This window comes from Cricetulus griseus, chromosome 2 (genome assembly GCF_003668045.3).
Source record: "Cricetulus griseus strain 17A/GY chromosome 2, alternate assembly CriGri-PICRH-1.0, whole genome shotgun sequence".
Taxonomy (NCBI): Eukaryota; Metazoa; Chordata; class Mammalia; order Rodentia; family Cricetidae; genus Cricetulus; species Cricetulus griseus.
The window spans coordinates 397,260,858-397,273,473 of record NC_048595.1 but is presented as its reverse complement, the minus strand read 5'-3'; the positions used below and the strand labels follow the sequence as shown (position 1 = coordinate 397,273,473).

Genomic DNA, 12,616 nt, shown 5'->3' with positions numbered 1-12,616 from the left:
TGGGTTAACAGCTAAGAAGAGGACCCAGGTTCAATTCCCAGCACACACATGGAAGCTTACAACTATCTGTAACCTGATTCCAGATCTTATGCCTTCTTCTGTTCTTCTCAGGCACCAGGCTCACACATGGTACAAAGACATACATGTAGGTAAACACCCACACAGACACGGTTAAATTAAAATTAAAAGTCCTAAACCAGGGGGCTGGAGAGATGGCTCAGAGGTTAAGAGCACTGACTGCTCTTCCAGAAGACCTGGGTTCAATTTTAAGTACCCTCATGGCAGCTCGAACTCCAGTTCCAGGGGATCTGATGCCTTCACACCGATGCACATGAATTAAAGTTAAATAAATTATTTTAAAAAGATTAAAACAAAACAAAACAAAAAAGTCCTAAACCGGGTGGTGGTGGTGCAGCAGGCTTTTAATCCCACCACTCAGGAGGCAGAGGCAGGCATATCTCTGTGAGTTCAAGACCAGCCTCGTCTACAAGAGCTAGTTCTAGAACAGGCTCCAAAGCTGCATAGAGAAACCCTGTCTTGAAAAAAAAATTAAAAGGAGGAGGTGCTGTCACTCTTGCAAAAGACTTTCAGAGACACTGGTAAAGTCGAAGGCAGACACATGTGACATGGTGTCTCTGATGCTCATTAAAAACTAAAGAAAACCCAGGAGCCTGAGACCCTAGCCAGTCCTGAGCTTGCAGATATAAACCTTGGATCGCTAGACAGGACACAAGGACAATCCCTGCTTCCCTGGCTAAGAAGGGCATCTAGAGAGCTGAGCGGGTGGAGGATAAAGTGGAATCAGGAGCTGTCCCTTCAGGATGATCACAAGCCACAGACTGTCCTGAGGGGAGACGGGAAGACGGCAGCCATCACTGCCCCAGTCTTTGGGAAGGGTGGCGACTTAGTCAATGCCAGATTTTTATCCAACACTTATAAGCAATTTAAAAGTCTGTTCCATCACCGACAAAGAGTAATTACAACCATTCACATTGTCTTGTGGGAAGATATGGCTCACTTTCCCTCTACCATGAAGGCAGGTTTTCATGAATTAAGGAGCTCTGGGATGGGGCTGTAAGTGGTAAAGCCGGGAGCCTCCTGACCCTTCCCAAGTTGCATGTGTGTTACACAACCAAACATTTGGCAGCTGCACCGTATACATCTTCAGGTCTTCACCTCCCCCCAACAGCAACCCTTCCCTGGTAGTCATCAGGAAGCAACTGGCCACTTAGGAACCCTACATCCTTTCCCTTAGAGCCAAGGCTTCACTACCAACACGTTCTTGAATCTTGGCCTCCCTCCATGCTGTTTACATCACCAGGATGTCAGGACAGTGGCTGGAAACACTCAAGATATATCTAAAAGCTACCCTTGTCATAGAAGAGGTGACCACTTCTCTGGTCCCAGCAAATGTCAGCATGAGAAAAAAACCAGAGGTCCCATAGCCGCATTGCTCAGAGCTAACAAAGGCAGCCCCCTGCCCTCCCCGCCCCCAGCAGCTACACATGTACAGAGAGACTCAAGCATTGGTGCTTGGGAAGAGGCCTTTTCCTCAGTGACACTGTCACTGGCTTCCTTGCATGATGGGCTCCTCACTGTTACATGCCTCTCAGGTGCACTGAGGCCAGAGCAGTAGGTGACTGCTTCAGTCACCAATTTTCCTACACCAAAGGTTGCATGAGATTTCAAGAAGAAAAAGATGGGACAAGATAAAGGGTGTTCCCAGGTGATGAAAGCAATGAAAAAGACACAAGTTCAGGGAAGTAGCCGGAGGGGGCCGGAAAGTATCAAGAAAATTTTTCCACTGACAAGCTGCTTCTGAAACATTCTGATCTGGGTGAGGGCTTGCAGTGATTAGATCTGTCCTGAAGTGATGATATATACATTCTGAGAATTTGTCTCCCAGAGACATTAATGCCCACTGATTTCTGTGAACCCGCCTGTTCCAGTATGTGGTACCCAGAGCAAGCCAGGGCTGTTGCTGAAACAGAACAGAGCTCTCTCAAAAGTGTATAGAGATCAGACAAACCAGGAGCAATACTCATATTTCAAAGGATGTCATTTTAGAATTTGAGAGCAGAGTGGCAGTCATCTATACCAGGCATTGAATAGCAATGCCTACCACTGTTTCACAAAGAGTATCTGCTCTGTGTGGCTTATGTTGTCCTGTACCAATTGTTAAATGTCTTGAAAATCATTCCTGTATCTGGTCCTCACTGGAAGGGAAGTGGTGGTGACACAGGGTTCCTCTCAACCCAAAGGTCTTCAGTGAACGACCAGATGCCTTAGTGTACGTTCAGAGTCTAAGGGTACAAACTGCAATAAAATGGTTCAGCGCTTCTTCACCCAGGGAAAGAAAGCACACGATGTGTGTATGGGGATGTGGTCTTGTGTACAAAGATGGAGGTGGAAAGCCAACATGATCAGCTTGCTGGTCACACTCGGTGCGCAGAGGAAGGGAGGTCTGTAAGCACTGGGGCCCAGAAAAATAATACACATACTTTTAAATTAATGTCCATATTGACTTCACCACTTACAGTTCATTTCTTAGCATGGCTTTTTACATCTGAGAGCCAGAACTTCTGTCAACAAAAAGAAATCTGTGTGACGAGGAAGCCACATGGCTGAAGGCAGTTTTGGTCCATTGAGTGATGATGGTGGTGTTCGCTACCCAGGCAGCTAAGGAGATGTCCATGAGCACTTGTGTCTCAGGATAAAGTAACAATGTAGCCTCAAAAGACAGCAGCAGAATGTCAAACAGTCCCACAAACAGTCAACATTGATCCGCTTCCTACCCACAAACTTTCCCAGAAGGCGACAAAACAGACCTGGTAACAACACCCCAAGCTAGGGAATCTTCCCTGGTCACTAAACCAATTCCTCCCGTAACAGGCTCCTTCTCTTTCTCCAGTGTCAAGGAAACGAAAGAAAAGATATTCATCCTATTGTTGTTGCCTTTAATTAGCTAAACTCCGTGACTCACACTTGGCCCTGCATCTTCCAAGTGTCTCCCAACATTGTGTTGACTGCTTCTGGGAGTGATACGGATGACCCCAGGTGAGTGGCATCATGCCAGCTCTGGTGGTGGCCACTGTTGATGCTGACCTTGGGTAGCAGACCTGTTACAGTGTCTGGTCTAACCAGCACCCCTTCCCAAATAGAAAAGGAACCAAGACCCAGGCTGCTCGTGAGCCTGCAGCTAGCAATGGGCCCAGGAGCCTTCCGTTCTCCAGTTTCTCTGCTACCACCCCAAGTCATCGTTCATGAAGAGGGACCTTAAGAAGGAAACCTCAATGACAGAATGGATTCATGTGGCTTACCAGGCCAGCAGAGAGTATTGGAGAAAATGTCTGGAAAATGGGAAGCTGGCTCTTTAATGGTGGCAGTTGTGAAGAGAAAGATGAGGAGAGGAAGCAACAGGAGGTCGTCCTGATGGTGGCCCTGTTGGTGCTTGGCTGCTGGCATGAAGGTAGCCGGATGTCCTCTAAAACGCACACCGAGAGTGACTGGATGCTTCCGTGTTGCATGGCTTTGAGATGACCAAGGACGGGGCCAGACTCAGCCTGGCTTCTTCTCTGAGAGACTCACCATTTTCTTGAAAACCAGAGCTTCTCTGAGGCTCCTCATGGCCCAAATCTTCCACCTCAGCAGACCCTCAATTGAAGAGGCTGGATAACAACGTTACAGTGAGGCAAAGGGGACACATGACTCGTGCCTGCTCTCAACACAATACTTTGAAGACACCACCATAACTTGGATCTGGCTGTATTTTAAGTTCATTTACAAGTAGACTAGTTCTCAACTAAAAATAACCAAATGTGTTATACATTTCCACAGCTGCCTGGATTTTCCTCTGAGAGAAGCAAGAGTCTGTGTTTCACTTGCATTCCACACAGATCTATTTTAACCCATTCAGGGGAGAAATTGTGGCACCACACACTGGCAGCTGTGGCTCTGAGAAGCACTTCGGTAGTTCCTTGGGGCCACCTCACTAGTACCCTCGTTTTACCACTGAGCCAAATGCCAGAAGAGGCAAAATGCCAAGTTATGCTCCAAAGTAGGAGCAAGACGAGCTTTCCCAGTTTCTGGCTTGTTTGTTTTAATAAAACCTGTTATATGTATCAAGACCTTGAATTTTTGCCTTCATCTATCTGAGGACTTAAATGTAAGTGGTGTTTGGATTAAAATCGTAACTTATACACATAGCATTCCTTAATGCAGGTGAAGATACTTCCAATCCTTTCATTTTCTTTAATAATCTGATTAAAACTGATCTATGCTATTATTAAATGACATAGAGAAATTTCTTTGCAGAATAAGAAAACTGTTATGTTTAGTAAAATCCTCGTTTCAGATCTAAGTTAAGTGGGTTAAAGTCTGAGCCAATACTATCATATTATTTATTAGTGTTAACAGTATTGATCCAGGATTTTAGCAATTTTCCAGTTTCTGTGTTTGCAGTAACCAGAAACAAGCTTTAGATTCTGAAATGAGAAACTTTCTCCAAGTGGATTAAAGAAACTAAACAGATAAAGCCATTTACATTCCAAAATAATTATAACTTACCCTTGGAACTGACAGAAATCTGTCTTTCCAAATATTTAGAACCTCTATTTTTATTTGTCTTACTGTACAGTTAGCAATATTTTTTTCTAGGCAAATTAAATCCTAAAAGTAATGTACATCTCTTTTTTTTTGTGGTTTTTTGAGACAGGATTTCTCTGTGTAGCTTTGGAGCCTTTCCTGGCACTCACTCTGGAGACCAGGCTGGCCTCGAACTCACAGAGATCTGCCTGCCTCTGCCTCCTGAGTGCTGGGATTAAAGGCTTGCGCCACCACCGCCCGGCGAAGTAACGTACATCTTACCTTAACATTATTGCTATTATTTCAAAAGCCAGATGTGAATAAAAATGAGAAGTTCGAATTCTCTTTACCTTTTTTCCTTTGTGTTTCCGGAATTTATACTGAGAGCCTTCCAGACTGTAGTTTTAGGCATTTCATCTGATATATTAATCTCAGAGGGGTCACATCTGAAAGCAAAGCTTAGGCAGTGAATATCAAACATATTAGTGAAGGACACACCCCAGTTTACCACCACACAAAAGGAAGAGTGGCTTGAGGATGGAGTCTGGGCAGTCTGCCTGCAGCCAGGAGAGACCTAAGAGTCGAGGTGGCTATAAGCAGGGCTGTAGGCTGCTGATGTCCCAGGTGGTGGCTGGTGCTCTAAAAGAGCTACAGGGTGCTGACACTGAAGCCAGGAGCAACCACTCACTGACTGCAGCTGAGTGGCAGGCACTCTTTCTTGTTCACACAACAGAATTTCTTTCATTTATAGTTTAGAAAAGACTTTCATACTCTATTAGCTTACCAGTCATAGCAACAGAGATTAATCATAGTCCTGATTTTGAAGGTATAAAACCCAAAGCTTCCAGGGCTAAGTCCCCATCACAAGTTAAACAAGAGCAGAGAATCAAGACCCTAAACACAGTCCCTGGTCCTCAGAAACCCCAGCCTACTCTAGAGCCATCTATGGGCCAGATGGTCTCCTGAAATGCAAAGAGAAGAGCCAGCATCACACAGGGAAAGGTGCCTTGATCCTGCTTCACTGCCAGAGACATCAAAGCCGTAACAGCACACAGACACCTTCTTAGGGACCAAAGACGAGATTTCTGATTTATCTGCAATATAAACCACAGCCAATCTAACATTCAGCAGCTAATTTCCTGAGGTCCAGATGAGGTGAACATCAGGCTTTCTTCCTTCTTTAGCTGTCCTCACCTCAGGCTTCTTCAGCCTGGGTATGCTGCTTCCAAACACAGATGTCAGGAATGAATCTACACACAGGGCAGTCTGTGCCCTGTGCTTTGCGGAGAGCAATGGGTTTGGTAGAGAAAGGGACTGAGACACCAAATAAGGCTTGTCTGGGCTTCAATATCAGTGTCTGCTTGACTCCTTGGACTAAAAAATGCTACAACCCACAATGGAGTAGACTGTCTCTGCCTATTACTAAAGACAGGCCCAAGTGTAGGCACCACATACCCAGCAGGCTGAGGACACCCTGGAAATGAGGATACACCCTATTGACCTTAGGAAAGTGGAAGAGAAGACCTCGGGGTTGAGAAGCAGAGAGGTCCCATCTAGATCCTGACCTTGTACCAGCAGCGCTGTAACCTGGCATGTCCCCTAATCAGTTTCCTCACATGTACAGAGCAGCTAATGAACCTTAGAGGATTGCTATAAAGGCTGATGAGGACACCAGCAAAGCCCCCTGTACACCCTGTACATCCTGACATGGGAGAAGGCACTGGGGACGCTGGCTCCCTGCCTCTCTTCTTATGCCCTACAAAGCAGGGTACACAGCAGGTGTTCAGAACACAGTAGAATGGAAAGCTGCTTCCTCAAGGTGGGCCAACTGCACGGCTGCTCAGAGCAGCAGTAGCACTGTGACAAGGTAGGCCAACTGCACGGCTGCTCAGAGCAGCAGCTGCAGCACTGTGGCAGGAATCCTGCAGCTCTGTGGTATTTGGGGGCTTACCTGAAGCTGATATTTTTGCCAGGACTACTTAGCAACTTCCTGCTTTCAAGGGGGAACTTATCACCCCCTATGTCCAACATCTTCTCAGCCTCCTGGAAGAAAAGAGGACCTTATTATTGTCAGGTCCAAAGAAAACTCCTACTCTTCAAACTCCAAAAGGTAATGCATATGGCCAGAAATGAGTCCAGGCTCAACTCAGCTGGACTATAGGACTGCCAGAAGCCTACAGTCAGCATTTCAGGAACCTGAGAAGTGGTTGTGCTGGGTGTGTCCCCACCCCCTGCCCCAACACACGCCACTCTCACTTTTCTGGCTGGTAGCCCCCTTTGGGGGGGGTTGCAAAACAGATATCCTGCATATCAGATATTTACATTATGATTCATAATAGTAGCAAAATTATAGTTATGAGTTAGCAACAAAAATAATTTTATGGCTGGGAATCAACACAACATGAGGAACTGTATTAAAGGGTCGCAGCATTAGGAAAGTTGAGAACCACTGTTCTAGAGACAGTGACCAATTACTAAGACCACAGGGGACACGGACAGACGAACATGTCAATTTTACCAAAGACAACAATTAGCAAGAACTGCCTGATGAGAGAGACAACACTCTGCTGTCAAAGACCCAACTTCCTAACAGAAAGAAAAAAAGAGAACCCTAAAGTGATTCGCATTCGAAATCAGCCAATTATAATGTGTGGTCCTTTGTTATATCCTGATCCAAATAAACAAGTTGTTAAAGTAGTAACAGTGAGTCTGGGAAGATGGCTGAGGTGTAAAGTGCTGTAGCACAAGCGTGAGGACCTGAGTTCAGATTACCAGGCCCCACATACAAAGCCAAGTATGGCAGCAATCCCTAACTCTGGAACTAGGGAGGCAGATATAGGAGGATGGCAGGCTTGCTGGTCAGCTGACTAGCCCAATCCTGAGCAATGGGTTCAGCCAGAGACCATAGTTCTAAAAATAGGGTGGGAAGCAATCAAGTGAGACATCTGATGTTAACCTCTGACCTCCATATGTAGACACACACACACCAATAATAGGGAAATTGGGAAAGTAGTTCTTATTTTTACAATATACTTAAAATGTTCTATATTAAAATATTTACTTAAAAATTATGCCAACACAAAAAGATTGGGAGTTTAAGGCTAGCCAGGGTTACATAAGGGAGATCCTATCTTACTAGTAAAACAAAACAAAACAAAAAATAAATGACTCCTTAAAAAATAATGCCACTCACTTAAAGGAATAATTATATAGAGAAAAATTGATCTACAAACATGTTTAAAGTGCAACAATACTTAAAAGAACTATTTTAACAAAATAAGTTTAAATTTTAATAATTCAATGAATAACACTATATTGAATAATACTCAATTATACTTTAATTTTTTGTACTAATAATCATACTTATTCAAAACACTTATTCATTCATTTATCTATTTATTTGTGTGTGGGAGGTTCTGGGTGTGACAGTGTGCATGTGGGAGCCTGAGGACAACTCTGGGGATTCAGGTCTTCCCTGTACCATGGGGGTCCCCAGGATTAAACTCAGGTCTATTAGACTTGGCAACAGGTGCCTCTCCCTGCAGAGCCACTTGATAGCCTGATTATTTCATAGAAACATAAGTAAAATATTTTTGTCTATATTGCTAGAATATCCTCAGGATATGTTTTAAAAATTAGAGCTCCTAGGTCAAATGGCACAAACATTTTTCTTTGTGAAACAGGGTCTTACGCTGAACTCCTGGGTTCAAGCTGTCCCCCTGCCTCAGCCTCCCAAGTGCTGGGAGTGTAAGTGTGTGCCACGGCACCTAGCTTAAGAGGATACACATGTGCATTTGTGTATGTGCTCATGTGTGCACTTGCACATGCACACCATGTATGGATGCCATGTGGGATGAGGGGGTGTTTTGCCTATATGTACATATTCTCATCACGTGGTTGCCTGGTGCCCAAAGAGGCCAGAATGGGGTTTGGGGTCTCCTGGAACTGGAGTTAGAGATAAGTGAGCTGCCACGTGGAAGCTGGGAACCACACCTGGACCCTCTGGAAGAGCAGCCAGTGCTACACACCATGAGCATCTCTCCAGCCCTGGCACATGTAAATTTAAGACTTGATTTTAAGCTGTTCTCTAAAGAGATGTCTCCAGTTCATACCGGCATGCTCAGTTCGTACAGATTTAAGCTTTGTTGTCATTTGACAGGTGAAAAAAAATATTCTCAGTCAGGGCTGGTGGCACAACAGCTAGGAGGAACACAGTTTTTTCCATTGCTTTTGTATTTAGAAATTTAGTTTATTTAACAACATAAGATTTTTTAATTCAAGACATTAGACATTAGGAAATTTTATTTTTAAATATAGTTGAAAAAGATGGTAGTGTCAACTGAGTGAAAAAGGGTCTCTCCAGGCCAGAGCTGGGAGCTGGAAAACACATATGTATGTATGTATGTGTGTGTATGTATGTGTGCATGTATGTATGTATAGATAGACAGATAGACAGACAGACAGACAGATGATAGTTGAGAGGACACTCTTTGGGACAGCAACTGCATTGAGACACTCCCAGGCCTTTCATTTCTTGTCCTGATATTTTCATCTTGCCACACATCCTTTCTGGGCATATTCAGGCCATGGCTCATGGTCCATTGTGTAGATGGCAAGGTGCCAACTGCTGAGGGCGATGAAGGACAAAAAGTCCCTCACAAGCTGTGTTTGCACGGTGCCAACCACAGCACCATCTGTAATTAGGTGTACAGCCAATACTCTCAGAAATAATGGGTTTTATACACTTGTCAAATCAGATCTTCTGGAAGAAAAGGAGCCGTTGGATCTGAGAGTCACAGAGTGAATGCTCATATCCTGGTGTGATCTGATACTCACACAGTGCATGTTCATATTCTGATGTAATCTGAGACTCAGAGGGTACATGTTCATATTCTGGTGTGATCTGAGACTCAGAGGGTGCATGCTCATATTCTGGTGTGATCTGAGACTCAGAGGGTGCATGCTCATATTCTGGTGTGATCTGAGACTCACAGGGTGCATGTTCATATTCTGGTGTCATCTGAGACTCACAGGGTACATGTTCATATTCTGGTGTAATCTGAGACTCACAGGGTACATGTTCATATTCTGGTGTAATCTGAGACTCAGAGGGTACATGTTCATATTCTGGTGTGATCTGAGACTCACAGGTGCATGCTCATATTCTGGTGTGATCTTGGGGTCAAATCAAAGGGGGAAACAACTAGTCACCAACTCCAAATATGAAGGGCAGACAGGGCCAGAACCCCTTAACCCATCTGCAGCTGAGGATGCCTTGGGGTAACATTCAGCCCCTCAGCGTAACCCTCAGGATCCCAGACATGCTGCCTTTGTACACAGCCCTCCCTCCCTCCCTCCCTCCCTCCCTCCCTCCCTCCCTCCCTCCCTCCCTCCCTTCCTCCCTCTTTCCCTCCTGGAAGTCAAGGTCCTGAAATCAAGGCTGGAGCACAACAAGGCTCTACCTCCTCCTCCTTAGCCTTCTTCTTGGCATCATCCAGTTTCTTCTTTTTGCTTTCAGGCATGAGGTCATCCAGCCAACTAAGCTCACGCTTGGAGAAGCAGAGATCCATGACTTTCCTGACGAAGACCAAGGCTAGGACCTGACAAGAAAAAAAGGGAGGTAAAGGGGAACTTGCTGCGAGCAGTAAAGCAAAATGACTTTCACTCGGTCTAGGCCATTTCAAGCAGAACTGGACTTCTGATGATCACAGCAGTAATCACTCCCTGTGGCCCACTGGCACCCAGTCTGAGACTTTTTACATAATTTATTTTTAAATTTGTATATATTCCTAAAATATATGTTTTTATGTATACTATGTATTTATGTATGCGTGTGTACTATGTGACTTCCTGGTGCCCATGGAGGTCAGAGAGGGCATCAGTACCTCAGGAACTGACATTTAATCCACAACATAAATGAACAGAGCATCCATTATTCAAACTTAAGGAAATTCTGGCTCATGAGGCAACAGGGACCCAGGGAAATAAACCAATATCGCATGATCACCTAGGGTAGCAGAAGTCACAGAGATGGACGACAACAGAACTGTGGGTGCCTACGGGTTTGCAGGAAGGGAGAATGAGAAGTGGTAGTTTAATGAGTCTGGAGTTTCTGCTTTGCAAGGTAAAGACAGATAGTGATGCTGGCACCTCAACAATGTTCTTGAGCTCACTGACTCATACCCTTAGAAATGGTAAACACAGGCTGGGTGGTGGTGGCGCACACCTTTAATCCCAGCACTCAGGAGGCAGAGGCAGGCAGATCTCTGTGAGTTCGAGGCCAGCCAGGGCTACACAGAGAAACCTTGTGGGGGTTGGGGAGAACCCTTACCATCATTGGGAAAACAATGGCAGCTGGTGAGGCCTTGATAACCCAGAGCAGGACAAGGCAGGTGAGCTGGATGAGGGTGAAGAGGTGCACTTTTCTCAGTGGGACATGCCGCAGGTAGATGAAATCTGGTTGGTGTTTGGCTGGCATCCCAAAGAGCTTCAGACGATCAAAGAACTGGAAGGAAGAAGATACACTGGCTGGCTCCGGGAGGTCCCCTGGGTAAGTAAGGAGCCTCAAGCCCCCCCCCCACCCCCGCCCATACCACCTGCTCTGCCCGCGCCGGTGTGGTTTCTACTGAGAGAAATGGAAACGACAGCCAATTTGGTAAAGGTCAGTAAGTGGCAGTCAAAACGAAAACTACCTTTTCTAACTCCAGGTGTGAATTTCTTCCCCCGACCCTACCCCTACATTGCAGCTGAAGAGAGTGTTTCCAGGGTGGGTGAACACAAGCCAACTACATCTCTGTGCATACTCTCAAAACCAATTCCACACAGGAGTGGTTACACGGACATTTAACTACAGATAGGCTGGGGCAAAAGGACAGACAAGAGTTTGAGGCTGGCCTGGGTTACACAGTGGTTCCAAGTCAAACTGAGCCTCAGAATAAGACACTCTTTCAAAGAACAAATGCTCTCTCCCCAAATCCCTAAGTTCCCAAACCCCAACTCTCTCACTTGTTCTTGGAAAGATTTGAAGCTGCTTATTGACACGATTAAAAGAGACCTCTTCAAATTCTGGATAGATGGGTTATGGTATTCTGGAGCCAGTGAGAGGGCTCAGGAGAAGTGCTGGTGCACAAGCCTGATGACGACAGTTCAAATCCCGGGACCCATATAAATGTGGAAGGAGAGAAACAACTCCACAGTCACCCTTGGACCACAACATGCATGTTGTAGCTCATGTGCCCACACATACTACCATCCGCCACACCACCACCACTATCACGCTATGTCATGCATGTGGAGGGAGGACTACTTAAGACAGTTGGTTCTCTTCTTCCACCATAGGTTCCAAGGATGGAACTCAGATTGTCAGGCTTGGTAGTAAGCACCTTACAGGCTTGGTAGTAAGCACCTTACAGACTTGGTAGTTAAATACCTTACATGCTTGGTAGTAAGTACCTTACAGGCTTGGTAGTAAGCACCTTACAGACTTGTTAGTAAGCACCTTACAGGCTTAGTAGTAAGCACCTTACAGGCTTGGTAGTAAGTACCTTCCCTGCTGAGCCACCTTGGTGTCTTTTTGGTTCTTGACTGATGTTTCAGGTCCAGGTCTACTGGAATTTGGCAAAGTGTGCCTGGTTTAATGCCAAATAACCACTGAATAAGAATGGCTAGAACTATGACATCAAGCCATGTTATCCTGGAAGTCAATACTCCATCATGACCATAGTTTGTACCTGAATATCTGAAGACATTTCTTAGCCAAACAGCAAGATGGGGAAGTAATGTCTCAGGAACTGGCTGTGCCTCCCCTGGGGAATTGTCAGGTCAGGACAAGTGAACACAGAGCAAGAGACATGGTGTAGCTGAACCACACAATACCTGGATTCCTTGTAGAGAAGAGACTCCCATGTAGAGGAAAACTCCGTAGAGCACTGGCATCGGGATAAACTGCAGATAAGGGCACAAGACAAGAAGTGTGGCACACCAGCAGGGCTTAAGTCTACCTATTTTTTTTTTTTTTTGAGACAGGGTCTTA

At 45.3% G+C, this 12,616-nt stretch overlaps 1 protein-coding gene across 1 annotated transcript in view; it reads right to left on the bottom strand.

The window, feature by feature from the left end:
• Positions 1-449: 449 nt before the first annotated feature.
• Slc4a8 (solute carrier family 4 member 8) overlaps positions 450-12,616 on the bottom strand; it is a 67,760-nt gene continuing 55,593 nt past the window's right edge. Inside the window, exons 20-25 of the mRNA XM_027396610.2 lie at positions 12,460-12,528; positions 10,916-11,089; positions 10,047-10,184; positions 6,536-6,627; positions 4,935-5,030; positions 450-3,668 (exon numbers count right to left, since the gene is read on the bottom strand). Of these exons, the coding sequence (XP_027252411.1) occupies positions 3,656-3,668; positions 4,935-5,030; positions 6,536-6,627; positions 10,047-10,184; positions 10,916-11,089; positions 12,460-12,528 (582 nt within the window). The 3' untranslated portion in view covers positions 450-3,655. The remainder of the gene's footprint in view (positions 3,669-4,934; positions 5,031-6,535; positions 6,628-10,046; positions 10,185-10,915; positions 11,090-12,459; positions 12,529-12,616) is intronic.